This window comes from Drepanopeziza brunnea, assembly GCF_022702325.1.
Source record: "Drepanopeziza brunnea f. sp. 'multigermtubi' strain 214-2 chromosome Unknown ctg19, whole genome shotgun sequence".
NCBI lineage: Eukaryota > Fungi > Ascomycota > Leotiomycetes > Helotiales > Drepanopezizaceae > Drepanopeziza > Drepanopeziza brunnea.
The window spans coordinates 1,506,364-1,527,751 of record NW_027094082.1 but is presented as its reverse complement, the minus strand read 5'-3'; the positions used below and the strand labels follow the sequence as shown (position 1 = coordinate 1,527,751).

Sequence of the window (21,388 nt, the reverse complement as noted above, 5' to 3'; positions counted from 1 at the left end):
CTCACGACGGGCCAAAGAGATTCGGATGGCAGACAGGATCTCGAAAGACAAATTTTGTTTTCGTGAATTTTTCGCGGATTTTCATTAAGCCTCGGTAGGCTAGTCTGGGCTGGGCTGGGCTGGGCGACCCCGAGCAAGTCTTGTGGAGTGTTTGAAGCGACGGGCGAACAACGACCAGACCAGCAACCAGTCGTGGAATAGTCTCAGGGCAATGAGGGCACTGAGCTGTTCGCGATCAGTGATGCTGAGCTGAGCTGGGCTTTTCAGATTGGCGAGTCCGCTGTGATGGTGGGCAGTCCCGGTGCGGGGATTCCACTTTTGTAGCGGAGGCCGCGAAAGGAGGGGGCCTTTGTTATATATACACACACATATATGTATGTATACGTATAAGTATATATTATACATGTATATGAATGTAAATGTATGTATATCTACGTGTAAATCAATTGCTCGGACGACGAGTGTTTATTTCCTCGCTTTAGCGAAGACGACGGACTTCCTCAGTATTTCATCCGCACCGTTGAGATTTGGAAGTCTGAAAAGAGACATGCCACATTACTCAGCGGAGAATTCTCTTATCGGAAATGCTACATTACGGTATATATGCAGCCTTGCATGCTGCTGCAGATGTGGCGTGCCGGGGGCCTGGTCGTACCGCTGCTTGCTCACTCAAAATCTGTGCTCTGATGATAATCTTTCAACCTCCATTATCGAGCATCACAGTCGCCCTCACTAAACAAGCAACATCCTGATGCTTTACGTCCTAGGCCTCAGTATATTGGAACTCCGGTAACATTAATTTATGTTATACGGACTTCAAGCCCTTTCTCAGATCCGATCCGATCCAATTCCATAGTCACAAGTTGGTTTCCTCGAGTCGTTTCTTTTCCAGTTCAATCCGTTTCGGCATGCAAGTCTCCGTCTCTCAAAGCGTTATTAAAGCAAACAATTGGATGTAATGGTTTCGAGGCAAGAGCGCATTCAAATCCATGTTCATAATATTGGGCCATGCCTTCCAGCATCCTCATAATCCCCAGCATCATCTCGATATCCACTAGACCTGGATTCTCTAGTACCCCCCGTCTCTTGGAAGACTGTAAACCTTCCAGAAGCAAAAAAAAAATTGCTTTTAAGAAGGCGTTTATTGGTGCTTCCATGCAGCATTCTGACGACCGGGCAAAACGTAGAGAAATTAACACAGGCCAATCAGCACTAGAGGCGTGCCCACGCACACTTCCCCGGGCTCGCCGCCTTGATAATAAATAAGCACCACTACCACATTAGGATTTCCGATGGCTGAGAAGATGCCTTCTCCCAACAGTAGAGAAACTGTTTTGAGTTTGATTAGTAATTTACGAGCATTCCATGCCCGCCTTATAGGAAGGCCGCGCGTTTGCTTTAGATGTCAATCATCACTTGAGCATATTTCGACCACAAGAAGTAAAAAGAACTCGAAGCTTGCTAGAGAAGGGCTCCCTCCTAATCCCTAACGGCGTAACTCTCGCCTTTGTTTCCCGTATCAAAGACTAGCTCGAGAGAGCGGCGTCAGAGCCCCATCGGAATCAGGCTTCTATGTTAGATATAACTAGGCAGCTTTTTTTGAATTACTATTTTTTTTATCTTTGCAGATGAAAGTAGGCAGATGGAGATGAAATTTACTCGCCGACTTGCTAGAACCTCTCATGTTGGACTTCTTCTCTTAAAGATCTGGCTATACTACATTTCTCCTTCTTATGAACATCCCACCAACTAGCATATCTCCAGGTCTGAAGCAATAACATCAAATGACACATGCGTCACACTGTCTGTGAATCAAGACTCATAGCCTGTTCTCGTCAAAGTGTCGAATCAGATATCAACAAAGCCATCCAGACAACGAGGCATTCCGGTAAAACAACTTACCAATGACAAGCGTATTAGTTTTTCTGCAAGTATCTATTGATTGATTGTCAAGATTTTACATTTGAAGCCATATATTGACGGGGCTCTCGCTTTCCATCTTGCAGATCTTATGCGCCTGATAACGCTTGCTTTAGTACCCTCCGAGTAGTAGTAGTAGTAGTAGTAGTAGTAGTAGTAGTAGTAGTAGTAGTATCGATTTACGTCGAGTGGGTAGCAGGCGAAGACTGCCTCCCTAAGATCACCTATAAGGTACGGCGACGTACTAAGCTATGGAATTACATAAAAGATGGCTCTAGAGAGCATTTCAAGGTAGAGCAGCATAGCTGCTATCAACTGCAGCCTTTCCTTACGAATAAGATAGATCACAAAAAGAGAGGCCTCTTACCGAGGTGTTAAACCAAACAAGCGATGCAAAGTGTGCCATTGCAAGCTTACAAGCCTAGCAATTACGAGTCGCAAAGCGACGAGAGTCGAGGCCGAACCAAAGTCAACTAAGTATGCGTAGGTCCGATGACCAAAGAGGTAGAAACAAAAGAAACAAAAGAAAAACAATAAAGATCCCAAACAAGCGCCGAGCATCGTACACATCCATCTCATACTACTCTTAGGTGTCGTCCTTCTAGGTGAGCACTACGCTCACTTGGTGGTAGAGCGCCCGGGTAAGAGCAAGCGGGTTTTCAGGCTTGCAGTCCGTATAGAAAAGAGCGTCAGCTCTCTTTTTAAAGATAGCGAGCAGCCCACCGCGATTGTAGCACTAGCGCGTGCAGTGCTAAGAAAAGAACTCCGTAGCCGCTAAGAAAGCTTAAAAATCCTTTAGCGAATCGAGGAGCATCTTGACGAAGTCAAAGGCCTCGAGCAGTATACTCGAGGGAGTGCGTGGTCGAGTATCGTTAAGCGAGCCAAGAGAAGGAGCGTCGCCGTGTGAACCGGCAGAAGGTGAAATGCAACACGTAGTGACTTGCGTTTGCCGCAAGAGCATCGTAAATTAGCGTCGTAGTATTAAAATTTAATGTTGTACCAAGTGAAGTCGCCGTGCGACTTTCGCAGCGCGAAGAGCCTATAGAGGAACTGTCGAGGGAGCCGTAGCTCCGGTATTTAATCCCCCCTAAGGCGTTGTGAAAATATTACCTTTAAGGATTCGTACTCGAACCGTCTGCAGGGGAATCCCAAACCCTCAAGATGCTTCCGTTCTAGTATCGAAGCCGATCACCGCCGTCTTCGACGATATGAAACAAAGTTAGAGCCTGCATTATGAGATATGTTTACGAGGATCAACAGTCGGAAGCTCCAGTCAAATAGATTAAGACTTAAGAGTCTCCGCAGATATAAGATTTGAAGATGGCGCACATAAAAGGCGCAAAGTCAGATCGCTTAAGATTCTAACAATTATGTGCTTCGAAAGGGTATAGGTAATGTGAACATTCTGAATAGATACAGACAAGGCCGAGCCGAAAATCCCTCCTCTTGAGCGCTTACCTCCTAAGCCCGATGAAGGAAAATACGCCGCTGTCTTACGTATTCGGATACCAAAACTGACAGCGAGTGATCAAAGGTCGTGACGATCATAGCGAACTTTGTAGGCTATACAAACACTCTTACAGTATCAATCCAGTCACCTCTAACTGCTAATGCATAAACTTCTATTTCACATCAGAACTCTCTAGTACATTTGACAGCTTAAACTTTCTACAACCATAAGCTTTGGAAGGTAAATAAGAAGTATGACCCTTTTGATACTATCCCCCCCCATGAATAAATGTCGGACCCAGTTTAGGCCCATAAATCATAGAGCGGTGGTTTCTTAATGGCTCAAAGCCCTGTCAACTCCATTGTATAGGCTAAATACTGGCTCAAAGATACTTTTCAAAGCTGAATACTTATAAGTTGATTGGTTTAAGCCCTAGTAAGATTCCTTGCGAAATTATACTTTCGACATTTATTCATGGGGGGGGATAGTAACCAAAAAAAAAGCTTGTAAGTATAAGACGATTTTATTTTGAATTCATAATTTAATAGAGTTGTTTAATGTACTTCCCCCCCCCCCCCCTTCACCATGAATAAGTACATGTCGAAAGTATATTTTTGCAAGGGATCTTACCAGGTCTTAAACCGATCAACATAGAAGGATTCATTAAACCTCAAAGTATCTTTGAGCCAGTATTTAGTCTGTGCAATGGAGTTGATGGGGGCTTTAAGCTATCCAGAAATCACCGCTCTACGATTTATGAAGCTAAACTGGGTCCGACATTTATTCATGGGGATAGTAGACATATAGAAAGTTGTCTTTCGCTCAACTTTGGAAAAAGTCTTAGAAACAGAAGCGACTTCAGCTTTACCTTTTGTATCTAGGTCTCTTAAACAAGCAGATTTAAGCTTGCAGATTTTAGTTAACTACTTTCCTGAAGATAGAATTAAGAAATACCGGCTGATTCTGATTTTTTCCGAAGTGTTGACCTTTAGACTCGGTGCGAAAAGTGGTTTTATGCATTAGCAGTTACATAGTACTGTAGCATCCACAGCATGGAGAAAATGGCCTTGTACGTTTATATTGCCAATGTGAATCTATTGACTTACTAATACTCGACAAGCTCGATACAGTAGCTCTAAATAACTTCTTAGATGGATTCGGAAGAAGTCAGATATGCTAAGTGTCGAATGGGATTTCAAGCCTCGCTTAAACTAGCTGGCTTATCAAAGCGAGCTTGCGAGCTTTGTATTACAATAGAGACAGGGGGGAATGTGGCTTCAGGTAAAAATGCATTTAAGGTTTTTAAGCGAATAGGATTGATTGGTCAGTTAAAAAGTGCGCGTGGTGACGGGCGGCAGAATCCCAAAATGGCAGACAACGTGATTAGATTTCATGTGATTAAATTCTATAAACTACATTCAATTGCATACATAAGTATACGTTAGTAGGTGCACTTCCAAGCTCGCTTTGGAATTACGTAAGCTGCTTGCCATTTACGTCAACTTACTTGATGTATACTGACTACATATCAAGTCAACCTCGTCTATCGCTTCTCGATACGCTTTCGATGTAAAGACACGAGTATCTAGAGCCTGCGCCAAATCCAGGATAGCCGACTCTATGAAAGGAATGTTCAACAAGTCTCCCACACTTTCATAAAGACCGCAACTGATATGCCGAGTGGTAACAGCACCACCGACAAGGTCGAAAGCAACGCCGAAGCCACAGTTCTCTAGATTCTTAATTCTCGATCAAATCCCCTCCAAATTGCGAGTTCCCAGCTGACCTCCTCTTCGACCCGACCTGCAAATACCGGCGCCTCGCACGACGGTCTCGATCGTATTCTCAAGTCCCTCGATCGAGACCAAGTCTCAAGATCCTCAAAGCCACATCAGCTCGTGGTAGCTTTGAATCGTTATCCCAAGTCTCCGCACGAGCTCCTCTGTAGAATCTGGCGCTGTGCTGCATTGGTGCTTCGGGGCGCTAAAGGGGGACATTACTAGAGATCAGATGCTCGGAGGATATGGAACAATTCGCTGGCAACCGCCAGAAAATAATTTTCCACGTTCGAAGCCCCTCTCAGGCAGTGTGTCCGCTGCCCGAGCAACCAGCAGCGCCAGCGATACCAGCAGCGCCCGAGGAAGTCCCTGAATTAGGTCAACCGATCAGACGGCCCGACGCCCGCTACATCGCGCTAGAGGGGGCTATCGCAATGGATCAAATGCTCGAGGGATAGGTGGCTGCAATCGCGCCGAAGGAGGCTACTACCTACTAGGCATGAAGAGATATACCACACTAACATAGCTACGAATACCGCACCGCAAAGTCCGGAAAACCTACCCCGTAGCTAGCTTGCGGGGAGCCGCAAGTTTTAGCCTGCGGGCCGGGCTGGAGCTCAGAATTCTCATGTCACACCCTCTCCCCCCAATTTATAACAATGTGTCCTTCTCACACGGAAAAGGTGATGTGGCGTTCAATGCTACGAGCACTATTACATACCGCCAAGTCCCGGGGAGATTTCCCCCGTAGCCTGCGGCCGGGTAAGTTGTCAAGCTACTACGTAAGTCCCGGGGCGAGTTTTAGCTCGCGGGCTGGGCTGGAAGCTTACCATTTCTACAATTTCACATCCTCTCCACCCAATTTAAAAAGAAAAAAAAAATTGGTGCACGTCTTACATAGACAAAGTGACGTAGCGCTCAATGCTGCGAGCATTATCAAATAACCGCGAAATGTCCCCGGGAAAAACCTACCACTCCGCAAGCCTCCGGGGCAGGTTTCAGCCTGCGGGCCGGGCTGCAGCATGAAATTATATCATCTCACACCATATCATATCGTCCGAGTCGGAAAGTCAACGGCTTTCACATCAACATCAATCACAATATAAAAGAGGTATCCCGTGCATAACAAGTAACAGGTAGGTACTGTATAGCATGAATATTACAAGTCTTGGAAAGAGTCGCCCGGCCCCTCTCCCCCCCAAAAAAAAGGAAAAGAAAGAGGCTCCGCATTGTATCGTAAATTAAGTAACTTTTGCACCCCCGACTCGGATTTTCCTAAATTTGGACAAAGAGGGGGAGATTACCAACAGCAAACTACCGGTAGTACCTCCCTACGTACCTCACCACCTTAACCTATGAATATCTACCACCTTGCGAGGAGGTAAGCCAAACCCAACCAAACCAAACCAAACCCAACCAAGCCGAGCCGAGCCGAGCCGCAAAACCAGACTTCCTGCTTATATTTAGGATCATCTGGTCTTCGCAATACGCTCGCTACCTACTTGTACCTAAGGTACCTATACCAGAGTACAGTAGTAACAAGCCGCCCACGAATTTTCACCTATTTATAGCTCGACGTGTTTGTTACACCATCTCAAAATAAGTTTTCTTCTTTCTTTTTGTTTTCTTTTGGAGATTTCTTTATAAAAATCATGAATAAATAGAGAGAGGGAGAGAGAGAGAGAGAGATATATATATATATATTTATATATATGTGTGTGTATTTCTTCCTTTTCCTTCCTCCCCGGCACCGGACGGGCTTTCAGAGTTCAGAGTGTTGTTACCCTTTTACATTTCCGTCCATTATTCGATTCAATAAATCAATCATTCATTCAATTCAATTCAATCAATCAACCCTCCTCTTCCTCCTCTTCCTCCTCTTCCTTCTCCGTTCCTATTTTTTCCTTTTTTCCTTTTTTCCTTTTCCTTTTTCTTTTCTCTCTTTCTTCCTTGTTTTCTTTCGCCAAAAAGATGCCGCCGCCACGATCATCAAAGTCCACCTTCGCGACGACGACCTTGCTCGCCCTATCCAGCTTTCTCTCCGGTCGCGCGCATGGATTTCTGGAAGAGCGAAGAAATCTCGGCTACGGGATAGTTTCCCAAGTAAGTTTTGTTTTTATATATATATATATATCTCTCTCTCTCTTAGTAAACAACCCCCCCCCCCCCCCCCCCCCCCCCCCCCCCAAAAAAGAAGCTTTTTTTTTTCTTTTCCACTCTTGGGTTGTATTTCTGTTCATTTACCTATCATCATCAGCAAGCTTACGATACGGTACTAATCCACGCCGCGCATGCGTAGGAGGAGGCTGACATGATCAACGAAGACAACAAGCTGCACTTCGAGGAGTTGGCATACGTGAATCGCTTGGGCTTTGGGCTCTGGATGGGTGAGTTGGGGTTCGGGTCGATTCAGCTGCGACTCAAGTTCGTTTCCCTTTTGTACGACCCGGGGCTGATCAGTGGGAAACGGCAGTCAACGAACTCGTGAGCTTGGAGGGGATAGAAGAGAAGTGGTACTGTGCTATTGAAGCGGATGAGCGCAAGGTGGAAGAGATTGGCAAGGTGTGGATCCCGAAATCGTATCAGAAGGTGGCTTCGGATGGTCAGGTGGAGCAGCAAGACTTGTGGGCCGACGACGAAGATGCCATCGTAAAGTATATCGAGTCCTTGACGTTAGAAGAGCCCGAGAGAGCGCTGCGCTTGTCGTGGGTTGAGGGTATCCCGTGGCAGCTGCAGATGGTTATTCCAGCGAATGTGGTAACGAATAATGATTTGGATTTCTGGGCTAAGTGCTTTGAATCAGAAGATGCGCTGATGGACTTCTCGGACGATGTTAATGATTGGGAAGCTTGGAATATCACAGGAGATCGTGGAGAGTATAGCGAATAATGTGTAGCGGGTGGAGGACCAGCAGGCTCGGTTTCTACAATGAACGAGGTAATAATATATTGCCCGCGATCTATCTTACTGGATTGTCACGAGGATTCGATTCGTAGATATCATTAGCCCTCCGTTGTAAGGCGGCGAGGAAACAACCACGAAGACTTCCCGTCAAATTCCAAGTACTTCAGCCACAGTCTGCGGCTAGAAGGTGGCACCCGAGGAGTGCTGCACTATAAAGCTTCCGGTGTGCCCGGTTAGAGGAAGGACCCTGAAGTTGTACAGAAGTCCGAGATTGCCTATACGATGGAAGATACATATGAATGTAAAACACTCTTCAATTGACGGGCGCCGCAACGCAAGACATTGGCGTTTGGTGGGGTATATGTGAGTATATGTGATACTGAGTTGACCCTCTTGGAAAGGTGTTGACAAGGTTCTCACCAACCCAAGATTCGGTCCGTCAGTATTGACGCTCCGGACTTCTCAATCGATATTTCTTCGGAGAGACTTTGGAGGGGGGCAGGGGGAGGCGGGAGGCAGGCCACAGAAGCTGCAGAAGAAGCCAGCCAGCCAGCCAGCCCAGCGGCTCGAAGACGCGACTGGTGCTTCGATAAATGGATCAGCATGCCGCCGGGAGAATGAATACACGAGATGATTTGCGACGACGAGATCTGGACAACCTCTGCCAAGTGTGCTTCTCGGAAAATAGTAGTACGTGCAGGCGAGGCGCTGGGATACTGAGAAAGACAGACCAAACAGACAAGGCAGACGAGACAGAGAAGACAGACAAGATATATCAGATAGACAAGATAGACCCGACACTATTGGTTGCCCCGTGCTGATATTTGCTTTTGGGCCAGCCCGGCCGCCCGGCAGTGGGCGGTGGTAGGAAGGTAATAAGGCGACCGACTTCATACCGAGCCAGAAATCCCGAGCAACACGTGACCGACTTCAAGGCATTGGCTCACGTGGTCCCTCCTATTCTGACCGAGATGGATCAGAGCGCGCGCCTCAAGAGTGCCCCACCTCTCCGTATATGATTGGGTAGGAGGAAGAGATGAATAAAGACGGTTTCCGCGGCTTTGCTTCGTGTCGTGTCGTTTGGTTCATCTCGCATCGGAAAAATCGGAAGAATCATAGAGAGTTGCAGATCGCAGGGAGTCGACAAACTATAAAGGATAAGGATATGCCGAGTCGCTACTCACGCCCCAAAAGGGCAGATAGAGACAGATGGGACAAGATAAGACATGCAGACAAACACCGGTATCATGGTCATCTCTTCTTCGTAAACCGACGTGACTAACGGTTTGTGTCGAGAGACTCGAGGAGAGACTCGAGACGCGAGACTCGAGAGATTTCAAGACCTCAAGAGCTCCAAAGGGCAGCCGGCCGTCTTGGCGGGAGGCGAGAGGCGGGGATGAAGTGGTGTCTTATATCTTGTGTCTTGTATCTTGTAAGTTAGGTACCGGTATTGTACTGTAGTTGTACGGAGTTGTCTCCAGTCCAGTCCCCGCCATGATCCAGGTGGTCGTACCATGTGGATTTGCTTCGGTCGCCCGCCAACCTTTTCGATCCATCAATTGTTACTCGGTCGATGCGGCGACGCAGCGTAGGTCGGTCAATGAGAAGGGAAGGGAAGTCAAGGGATAACATTACACTTCTTCCTACCGCATTACGAAGTTTGAGTTGATTGGTATTGTGCGGGTGCCATTGATCTACGGGTACCGGTACCGGTACCGGTATTCACTCGTATTCATGCCGTTTCAAGGTTTGGCACTACGCCCTAAACGAGCCCAGCGGCTGGCCTCCTCTTCCCTCTTTTTTTCAGTTGATGCAGGTACGCTACTGTACGGTAGGGAGGACAAGCAGGTACTTGTACAAGACAAGTAGTTACTAGTAGTTACTAGTAGAACAAGTACCTACGCTTGCGTATGCGTGCGCACGGAGCGCGACACACGAACGGTGTCTATTTTCATTCTCTTTTTTTTTTGGGCAAAGGGTTTGGGCAAAGGGGGGGGAGGGAAAGAGGGTTGGGGAGGGGAGAAGGGGGGTTGAAATAAAGGGATCGATCGATCGAAGGAAGATAGATAGATCGATAATTAAATAGAACGCAGGTGGTTCCTTGGTTTTATGTCCGTCTGAAATCCACCCTCCTGGGTTGAGCTTAGCGAGTGCTGCTGGAAATAGTACCGGTACGTAGGACGGACGTGGTCGACGGACGGACGTAGTACTACAGTACTAGTTGTAAGTACTACCCGTCCCGGTACCTACTCTACTCTGAAGCGAGTAATTAAGAGGCGGGCCGGAAATAATAGACTTTTGGCTATTTTAAATTTGTAATCCTCCGCCGACCGGATACGGGACGGGGTCAGCCACGGGCCACCTCGGTATCTTCTTCCACCTGGTGATCCTGTGCTGTGAATAGTAATAGTACCTACCGGTACCAGTAGTAGAGGGAGGGGAGGTAGTAGTACTACGTATGAGCGATGAAAAGTTTCTCATCCTCCTGGCCTGTTGGTTATCCTCCCATCCCAGATCCTGCTCTTCCTGCTCTTCCTGCTCTTCCTGCTCTTCCTGCTCTTCCTGCTCTTCCTGCTCTTCCTGCTCTTCCTTCCCTTCCCTTCCCTTCCCTCTCATCCCATCTCCAAGTGCAGGTAGAGGTGCCAGAGCAGGTGCCAGAGCCGGTGCAAGAGCAGGTCCATGGCCGAATTCTAATCCTCGTGTACTTACTACTTTTACAGTTCTCCAGTTCTACAGCATGACAGCATTAAGTACAGTATTACAGTTCCACAGTTCCTCCGGTGCCTGAGTCCCCGAGTCCCTGAGTGCCTTGACTCCTTGACTCCTTGACTCCCTGACTCTCCTCCGGGTCCATCTGCAGCGCCAAGCGGCCATACGACAGGCCCATCCGCTGCGGCGACTAGTCCGAATGCCCCCTGAGGCACGCGAAACCCCTCGACCACGGCTGGCTGGCCCGCATCCTCCTCCTCCTCCGCTGCCAGTACTGTACCGAGCGGACCTCCCATCCGTCTCTTTGCACTCGACCACTCGACCACTCTCGCCCTCCACCACTCTCGCCCTCGCTCCCTCGCTCCCTCGCTCCATCAACGGCGGCTTGCTTCTCGTCTCCTCCGCCATTCCCATCCCACCGTCCCACGCATTATCCTCCTCCTCATCATTTTCTTCTTTCCGTGTCCACCTGCGACACCCGAGCCCAGTGTGCATTGAGCCGAGCGGGAAGGGCGGATTGCCGGTGTGTGCTATAGATCACATCTGGCCGGCCTGGCCTCGCCTCCATTCGTGGCACTGGCAGAAAAGTGGGTCAAGGCCCCCCCTTTTCTCGACACTCCCAGACCCAGACCCAGACCCTTACCCAGACCCACGACCCACGACCCACCACCCAGACCCCCCATTCCCATTCCCATTGCCATTCCCCATCCCCATCGAGTATCCCTCCACCCGACTTCGTCCCTCCCACCTGCGTGTTTCGACCTCGCCGGCCTTCCTGGCTTCTTCGAACCACGCATACCAGGCTCGCCAGCATTCGCCCGCCGAGTCGTTGTATCGTTGCATCGTTGCATCGTTGCATCGTCGCCTACTCGCTGTCCAGTTTCGACACACACCGGACAAACACCTCGTTCAGGACTGTTTTCGTTTCACCCGCTCTCCAATCCAATACTTTCGAGCCTCGTGCCTCACCAAACCACCAAACCACCAAACCTCCAAACCACCAAACCACTCATACATTTGCTGCTCGAGTTGCGACCTCTCAACAGCCAGCCACTAACACCTCGCAGACAGTTCATCTTGGATCCAGCACCTACCTCTTTTGAACTTGACCTGCACACCTTGACGCCCGGAATCCATAATTTCGAGGGCAACAAGTTCTTCTCTTCGACCTCGTCGCCGTTCTCCCTATAGTACCCGAAGCGATGTCACAATAGTCTCGATCTGCGAAAGAGACACGATACACGCACGGCCTTGCGCCGGAGCCGATACGGATCGAGAATAGAAAAAATCATAAAAAAAAAAAAACAGGTCGACACGCCGACGGCCTCGACTTGCAAAAATGGGCCTTCCAATACCCCAATATTCCCTGACCGGGTCGTGTTCGGCGTTGTTCAATAATACCCTCTTCACATACTCCGCCGTGGCATTTCAGTCGTTGACGATGACGAATGATGCGGCGTGGACGACACTGGATATGGGGGTGCCAGTCTCCGGAGGAGTTTGTGTTAAGTCGACCCCGGTAAACGATACGACCGCAGCAGCACTGTATATCGTGGGAGGAACCACCAAAGATACCAGTTATCAGGGCCTACAGCGGTACACGTTCGCCAACCAGAGCTGGGAAACGATTTCGCCGACCGTTCCCGTCACCCAAGGTCGACTCTACCACGATGCTGTGTATCTGAACCGGTCCGATTCGATTCTCGTATACTCTGGAACACAAGATGGCAGCAAGCAACTATCATCGCAGACATTCACGATACAGGCCTCCCCTCCTTTCTCCGTATTGGCCTATGAATCGATTGCACCTCCCGCGATTTCGCCCATATTACTGCAGTGGAGCGAGAGCAAGGCAATGTACATGGGAGGGAGCGAGACCAATCAAAAGGCCATGATCTTCAGCCCTTCGGAATCATGGGTCGACTCGAATGCGACGTTCGCTGCTCCTATTTACAATATCTCAAGTGTGAAAGCCGTCGTCATCAATGGGAATGATGGTAGCAAGAACATCTATACGCTTGATATGACAACCTCCCCGAACTCCATCAACCGGACTGTCTTGATAGACGCCAATGGCAATCCTGTGCAGAATGCCGCGCCCGTTGAGGAGAGAAGCCCGAAGGAGAAGAGGAATGAGCTGACGGTGGCTAACTGGCCTCCTTACAACGGTACACTAGCACCCATGACGACGAGAACGACGTTCTCCGTCGCGAAGGACCAGAGTGGAATGGTTGTTATCAGCGGTGGGAACGAGAAGGATGTCTTGTGCATTTTCACGGCGCGGAAAAACACATGGGTCAACGCAACGGCCAAACTCGGATCCAAGTCAGTGGTATCACAACAAGGTCTTGGAAAGGGTCCGTCGCCAACAATCCTTTCCCTAACACCCTCTGCAAGCGCAACGAGTGTCCCTGATAGCACACCCGTCGTCATTCCCGCTGAGAGTCCCCGAGACGATGACCCTGAGAGAATACTGGGGGCTGTGTTGGGGTCGATAGGCGGTCTCGCGATTTTTTTGATAGCTATATTGGCATTTGTCAGGTGGAGAAGGAGGAGGAAGCAGGCGGCTGAAAATGAACGACGCGTGAACGAGCTTCAAGGGGAGAAGGACGGGATGGACTTCGTCGACAGGGGACTGCCAGAGATGACTCCGGCGAAACGCTTTCCAGGTCACGAGCCGTCGGCATCCCAAGGTTCCACCTCTTCCATGGCTATCATCATGGGCCGTGTGGGCGTCAAGACGCAGGATTCTGATGATCGACCCGCGAATGGATGGCAAGATCGCAAGGACCCGAGGGACTTCGTTGATCAGGGGGTGCCAGAAATCACTCCGATGAGACGCTTTCAGGGTCACGAGCCGTCGGCATCCCAATCTTCATGCTCCTCCATAGCAATCATGATGGGTCGTGTGGGAAATGGCAGAGGCGACGAGAAGGGGATCGAGAGCGAAGCGAATAACGACTTCAACGACTACTTCAAAGCTCCTGACACTGCGTATCTGGCCGGTATCCGAGATGAGAAGACGGTCTCTTTTGCAGAAACAGGGCCAGCGACACCGGGAGCCGGAGCGGGAGCCGGAGGGTCTAGGCCGCGTGGGAGCACCAAGAATGGGAGACGCGGAAGCACGAGGAGGAGTTCAGGCTGGAACCGGTACTGGTCCGGGGGGGGGAGCTCCCTAAACATCCTTGGACTCGGCTCAAAGCGGACAACGTACGAGGGATCGGATCGGAGCTCCCAGTACTCGATCGACCAAGATCAAACGCGGCCCTCCGCAATCGTACCCCCTTTAAAAATCACCGGGGATAGGCCAGAGATCAGCAGTGTGATGTCTTACAGCCCTACGGTGCAGTCGCATCACCCGATGCCAGGCGAGATGGCTGGGAGAATTGGACGATCGGGGTCTATTCGAAGTTCAACTTCTTCCGAGCACGATCGACACGATGCATTCTCAAGCGGTGTCCCAGAGAGTGTTGATGAGCAGCACTGGACCCCTGCGGATGGGGCCGCTGGATGGCACAATCGCGCGAGCGAATACTCGGAGAGTAACTATGCCACGACGGTGGGCCGACGCACCGAGGTTTATAGTTATGACAACGAGGCCGCCACGCAATTCCCTGGGTCACAACACCTCCACCCGCTCCCCCGAAACGATATGAGTTGGTTGAACCTCGGTGACACTCGAATATGAGGCCCGCTTCATGCCGACCACCTGCACTTAATCTCGTCCCTTTCACATTTGCTTTCCGTATTTTTTCCTGTCTATTAGCGTTTCCTGCATCTGGGTGTTTGAGTCGTCCTGCTGCATCTTCACGGGGTTTTCCGGCATATCTGTTTTGCGCCTTTCTCCTTTGAGCTGGTTCTTCGCCCTCTACCAAAATTCGCGAGCCAAGGCGTGGGCTCCTTCGGCGTTCAATACCTTCATTAGTTTTCTTGTTGTTGTCACGAGTCAGGTGGTGTATCCCTCTCTCATATTCTCCGATGGGAGGTGGTTTGTATAGTATGGAACCTTAGGCTACCTATACTCGTGTGTCTTATTGTTGATAGCGGCGAAGTTGGATGGCGGGAGTGGCGTCTTCGATTCTGTCGTTTCCTTGTGTTACTAGTAGTCTGAAGTATGCGTTTTTGATACCACGATGAGCTCTGTCCAACCAGAGGGCTGCGATGGGAGAAAAGAGGGAGACGGGCAGAATGCTGGCTATTTAATGCTTAAATGGTGGAGGTTGATGAGGTGAGGAGGCGAGGGGCGGGCCGGGGCGAGGCCGAGTCGAGAGGCGAGGGGAGGGGAGGGGAGGACTATGTATGAAGAAAGAGATGGATGTATAGCACGTTGATCCGAATTGAAAAATATTCAAGAGCTATTCAGCATACCCGATGCCGTCCTCTCGTGATCACTTTCTTCCCTTTGTTGTGCAAATAGCCGAGAGTGACCCGACTCCTCATCACCAATTCATATTCATCATCTTCAGACCTAGGAAAACATGATGACGGGGTGAAGCCAAATAACCAGTCCTCAGTCATTTTACTGAATAACCATTTTTCTCTCTCTCTCTCTCTCTCTCTCTCTCTCTCTCTTCCTTTCCCTACCTCCTTCCCCCTTCCCCTTTCAATCATTTTCGCCACCACTCTTCTACCTACCTACTTTTCCCTCAAGGCTTCCTTCTCTCTAGGGGGCGGATGGGGGGTGGCGGGAAAGGGAGAGGGGCAAGAGGGGGGGGGGGGGGGGGGGGTGCATTGATTAGGTAGGCATCTGATTAGGCATTGATTGATTGATTGATTGATTTGAAAAGCTTGGGGGGGGGGAAGGCTTGGAGAGGGATCTTCTATCTTGGGAAGGAGGGAGGGGGGGAGGGGGGGGGAGAGAGTGCAGGGGTTGGTTGATTGGTTGGAGAAGGGATGATGATGATGATGATGATGATGATTGGTTGTTAAAAGGAGGTGGTTTTTGGGCGGGGGGGGGAAGGAGGGGAGGGGGAGGGGGGGGATTGAATTTTTGGATTTGGTTTTGGGTTTTGGGGTTTGGGGCTGGTTTTTGGTTTTCGGGTTTTGACTTTTGGGTTTTGGGTTTTGGGTTGGAGAGGAGAAGGAGAGGAAAACCGCGCTGGATACTGCTACGAAACGAATGGATCAGTCCGCCTCCAACATGTGCGCCGCGAAGAACAGATATCACGGCGGTGGTACCGGTACTGTACAGCTTGCCCCGCCGCAACAGGTGCCAGCCGAAAAAGCACAAGACCGCGATCGTCCGCGATGCGCGCTTCTTACTGTATCATCCTCTCTCTGTGACAACTTGATGAATGCTGCTGCTAGCGGTACCGGTTACCTCGACGCGTTCTCCCCGCTGCGGCTTTCACTCTTGATCATCGGCTTATCTGGTATCAGACTTTTGGAATTTATTTGTATAGGTATATATATATATATATCTACCTATATATATTTTTTTAAAAAAAAAGAATGATTACAAATCGCTACCGCGAAAGCCCTCGAAAAATGCTTCGCAGCACGATTTGATTGATGATCTAGGTAACTATCTATCCTCGAGAGCAAGCGATAGCGCGCAGCGAGCATGGATTCACATCGAGAGCCGTCTGCGGGGAAATCATATCCATCGTCCGAGGTGGACGAATCGTTGTTGCAGATCGAGGTATTGGAAAAAAAAAATATATATATATATATATCATTTACCCCCAAACATAGCCATTCGGCATCATCTTATCTCAAAAGAGTCTTTCCAAGCTGAATGCAAACCCGTCTTGCGAAAGCTGCGACGCAGATATGGGTTTGGGATAAGAGAAAGCGACGAGCAATAATGTCGCGTGACAGTCTCGGCTCTGATTCGCTCGCAACTATATATATATGATGGTGTGTTCTTACTCGGTAGGTTAAATTCATTCCCCCCTCGACTCGAACCCGATCGGGCACGTTTGGATGGCATTTACGAAAAGAAAAAAAAAGAAGAAGAAGAAAAGAAAAAAAAAAAGAAAAAAAAAGAAGAAAAAAAAGGGAAATAGGAAAAGGCTTGATTAAATGACAGATGTCTTCCGACGTTGCGATCGACGAACCGGATGCAGATCACGTAGGGCAGAAGGGCAAGAGTCGTCTATACGCTACGAAGGATAAATTGAGTTGGTTGTTATTCGATACGTACGTACGTAAGCACTAGTACTAGGACGTAGTAGTACGTAGTAGTAGTAGTAGTTTGTGTGAAAGTATGCCGGATGAGATGAAAGCTTATGTCGCGGCTAAAAAGCTAGCATACGAAGTACAGTACTGCGGTCGGCAAGCATCCGGATACCTAGTTAAGCGAGAGAGAGAGAAAAAAAAAATTAGAACAGACGAGAGAGGTTGAAGTCAGAGATCCGATGGTGCTTTTTTTTTTTTTTTTTTTTGTGACGTGATTTGCATTGGTGTTCGTGACGCGGTTTGAGAAGCGGGAGCTGGATGTCGGAAATGGGTTTTGTTCTTCATATCCTCGCTTGAAGTGGCCAGCCGCAGTCGCCTACGTAGTACTGTAGAGCTGGAGCTGGCCGCCGCAGACCTAGTAGTAGGTAGTAGTACTTGCGACAGACGACCCGCTGCAAGTCTATCGTGCTACCGGTACCGGTAGTAGGTCAACATCGTCAGATGGGGGGTCGACCAATCGCAAGACGGGAGAGGGGACCCCCGGGCGTTGGATCGACGGCTTGCAGGCTGAAACTCCGGGAATGTAGGTAATATGATCCGTGCGCTTTCGAATAATCAGCTTAGAAATTGAGGAGAATGAAAAGGCGTGTAGCGAGTAGAATATATTTTATTTTTTATCTTTTTTTTTGTATAATTATTGGGTAATGGAGAGGTGATAGCTGAAGGTCTAATGTTTGGTTTTGACGTTCTCGCTTAAGTGGCCCACAGCAGTTGCCTCGTACTGTACAACGTGCGTAGTAGCATCTGTGATCCTGTCGCGGCTGCACGGTACGCGGGAGGATGGCTCGGGTGATTGATAGGGACGTTTGGCGGATGCTATTCAGAAGGTCGGATGAAGCTTGAGAGAGTATTGAAGGGGGACGACGATATCTGAAGATAAGGTGATGTCTACCTGGAGAAATAGTGGGGAGATCAGAAGGAGCAATGGCTGGCAAGTACGCGGCTGCTGCTGCTGCTGCTGCTGCTGGATAGCGGAATACCTTGATTCGGATTGATAAGTAATGTGGTACTGACTGACTGACTGACTGACTGTACAGAGAATGAGCCAAGCGAGCTGCTAATTAACCGAACAGAGATGTGGTTGCAGCTTAAGGTAAAGAAAGGTAGGTAGGTAAAGCTCCATCTTCGAGTAAAGTCGGAATCAAATTCTTCAATGATCTTCATGTCGGCGGACACATTCTGGCCGGGCTAGCGACGAGATGGACAGATGTACTACAGTCGGACTTGTGTCTGAGAGGTGGGAGCTTGCATCATCACACCACCACCACCACCACTATCACCATCACCACCACCACGCACTCCTTCACTGGTTCCCTCACCGGTCCGTCACACCGGTCTGCAACTCTGCAACTCTGCCGTTGCGAGAGAGTCATCATTCAGGTCACACCGCTGCCACCTGCCTGTGCCTCTTACGCATTGCACCTCACCCCCGGTTCGAAGGCACACTATCAAGAATGAAGATGACTCTGGACTCTGCTTTCTCGGCTCTTTCTCGACCGTGGGCTACGAGCTGTGTCAATTCCCCCTAACGGGAACCGACAATATAGGTATCCAAGAGCCCCTTCGATTCTGTACTTCCATTGCTGATTGAATAACATTGACGCAGAGTACGACGGCTGGCAACCATTCCTTCGCCGTCAAAGGGCTTAGTAGAGTGGCAGCTAGCTGAAACCTCCTCGCCCGCATCGGATGCCTCTATCAGACATCCCGGCGAGGAGCTCAAGATGCTCGCTCCTACGAGTAGTGTGAGCCGGGAGGTAGCCATTCGATGGCGACGGGCTGCAAAGCAGGTTTGGCTTGCATGCAACGCAAGCGTGATTGGCATTCTAGGCTCCATTATCGACTGGGCTTTTTTCGTTCCGTTTTCACTTGCGACAGCTCTATCTTACACGGCCCTATGGTTGAATCTCTACAAACTCAAAAGGTGAAGTAGGTCCTGGGATCATCTAACTGCCCTCTGCTTCAAGTCGCAACTTTGATGCATAACATTGCTTTCAGTCAAAGTCTCTGATTACTTGGCTGCTATTGCACGAATGGCCATCCTTTACCCCCAAGTCTCCACGCTGAAGATGTCTTGCTTTCTTAACATTTGGCTCCTAAGCAATCCTTCCAGAGGGCAACCAAGAGTGCCGATATCTCATTTGAGAGAAAGGAAAGGTTGACATCTTAAAATCGCAGAAGCTCCACCATTCCTAAGAGCTGGCCCGAACTCGTCGCGTCTCACGCATGTTGGACATCGACCGACATGCAAGCCGGGGACTATCTTCACTAGCTCACGCAAGACGAGAAATCCGAGATCCGGTCAGCATTGGAACATTGCAAAGGTAGCCAGCTAGATCTCCCGTGCTTCTCGAATGCCCAAAGTTGAACTAATCGTGGCATAGTCCTGGAGTTGGACGGACACCAAGCTAATAGAGACAACTTCCCCCTTCCCACGCTTTCCGCAACCCTTGGAAATGCTCAGAGGGATATATTCGAAAGCAAAGATATATTCGTCCTACGAGGGCTCGATCCGAAGAGCTACAGCAATGCAGATCAGATATTGATATTCCTGGAATTTCATCTTACATTGCTGAGCGACGGGAAAAGCAAGATCGCAGAGGCAATAAACTTTGTGGGCTCCTTCTCCTTGAAGAAAGGGTAACTGATCTGCTAACGTGACAAATTTCATCTCCGCAGTACAGGTGTCCGATCGGAGGATCCGAATTGCAATTCCCCTTCATCACTAGTGAGAACCATTCGAGGAGGCGGCTGGGTCATATACATATACATGTATATATATTGACATGTTGCTAGAGCTTTCATACTAATGGACCGACTGATGTGATGGCAATGCAGACGAGAGGATGTGCGGCAGAAGGAGGCGATAGCATGCTTGCGTCATAGGAGATGGTATACAATGAGCTTGTACGAACTCGACCGGATGTTGTCTGCCTCTTAGCTAAACCAGACTGGCCAGCCGATGTGCAGGTTCACCGTTCTTCGACTGATCAACCAACCTTACCTCAACTGACTAGAAATTGACGTACAGATGGGACCCTAATTTTCTGAGCGAGCGGAGTGCATCTCTTTTTCCTGAAGGCAAAACAATCCTGAACTTCTCGGCTGCGCTGATCAAGGCACATACACGGTCACTCTTGGACGAAAACCAGCCTCTCCTCTCAACAGCTCAACTCGACGCCCTCGAGACCGTCGTTGCAACCCCCAATAAACACCATCTCAAAGTCAGCATGCAACCAGGAGACCTTCAATTCGTCAATAACTGTGCGATCCTGCATGCCCGAGAACCGTTTCAGGACGACAATGTCAACAAGAACACCTGGTTCGCATACGGCTCTCTTGTGAGAACAGGATATGGAGACTTCCTCATGACTTGGGCAACGTCCGATCAATCATCTTCGATGGAGACGAAGACGAGGGGAATCGGGAGATTGAACCTATGGCTGGGAAGAAACCGCCGCTTCCCTATTGCTCATCGCACTGAACTTTTCCGTCATTCGCCAGGGGCTCTTTCCTGAATTATGAACTACTGTTACGATCACCAAGAAATCGATGCTTTCTGAAGAACCTCGCGGAGTCATAATATCTTATGTGTTAATTGGTCATCCGACCGCTACGCTAGGGATGCTGCTGTGTATATATATACATATATATATATGTCTGTTCATATATCAAGATACATTCTCCCTATTCAATCCGATGCTACTGTCGCATCAGGTCTACTCCACACTACAGGCTCGTAAATGTCACTACCAGTCAGTATACACTTGCGCTGCCCAGTCACGAAACTCAATCCCGTAATTCACTCACCCCTTTCGCGCCTCCTTTCTCGCTCCTCTCTTCCCCCCCCCACACCCCCCACACACACAAAGAGAAAAAAAAAAAAATTACTACTCTATATATGCCAACTCTGCACTGGTTCCCATCAACTGCGAGGAATGGCATGGTGGTTTAGTGGCTACAAGCCGCTGGCCGCTTCCAAGTACACCTGTTGATACCAACGAAAAACCTATTCACTTAGGTTTGTAGACTGGAACCTCACAATAACATATCCATGGGATGAGCTTCCAGTTGATTTTTGCTGGAATTTTGTAATTTTTTTTTTTTTTTTTGCTATATTTTCTTTTTCTTTTTGGGAGGGTATTCCTTTTATGTTCTGTCTGATAGTGGGAGCGCCGAAGCCACTTCCGTTAGCAGATCCGGGCAGACGTCCTCCTCCTCCTCCTCTTCCCCGTCTTCGTCCTCTTCTTTATCCTTACCTTCTCGGCTCCAGCCGCGTGCGGTAACTCTATCGCACGGAGAGATACGTACCTATGTAAGCAGCCAACGCAGATTAGCCATCACCCAGCAAATTGTCCGCATCGAATGCTAGTAAAGCGAAGATAGATTCCCCGCGAGTTAGAAGCAAGCTCCAGCTGCTGCAGGTCTACGCGGGATAAAGCTGGAA

The 21,388-nt window shown here is 49.1% G+C and overlaps 3 protein-coding genes across 4 annotated transcripts; all 3 read left to right on the top strand.

Moving 5' to 3' along the window:
- Positions 1-7,119: 7,119 nt before the first annotated feature.
- Positions 7,120-8,037, top strand: L3040_009193 (uncharacterized protein; the record flags this gene model as incomplete). Its single annotated transcript, XM_066155892.1, has 3 exons — positions 7,120-7,251; positions 7,448-7,535; positions 7,622-8,037. 3 exons carry the CDS (start codon positions 7,120-7,122, stop codon positions 8,035-8,037), a joined length of 636 nt encoding a protein of 211 aa, XP_066010173.1.
- Positions 8,038-12,100: 4,063 nt separating this feature from the next.
- On the top strand, positions 12,101-14,449 carry L3040_009192 (uncharacterized protein; the record flags this gene model as incomplete). Its single annotated transcript, XM_007293935.1, has 1 exon — positions 12,101-14,449. One exon carries the CDS (start codon positions 12,101-12,103, stop codon positions 14,447-14,449), a length of 2,349 nt encoding a protein of 782 aa, XP_007293997.1.
- A 4,216-nt stretch (positions 14,450-18,665) lies between these two features.
- Positions 18,666-20,459, top strand: L3040_009191 (uncharacterized protein; the record flags this gene model as incomplete). Of its 2 annotated transcripts, none has more annotated exons than XM_066155890.1 (6): positions 18,666-18,865; positions 19,120-19,153; positions 19,214-19,265; positions 19,326-19,555; positions 19,621-19,669; positions 20,023-20,459. In XM_066155890.1, 6 exons carry the CDS (start codon positions 18,666-18,668, stop codon positions 20,457-20,459), a joined length of 1,002 nt encoding a protein of 333 aa, XP_066010171.1. The 2 variants fall into 2 exon arrangements, with proteins under 2 accessions (XP_066010171.1, XP_066010172.1); XM_066155891.1 differs by having other exon boundaries at positions 18,839-18,870.
- Positions 20,460-21,388: the final 929 nt, after the last annotated feature.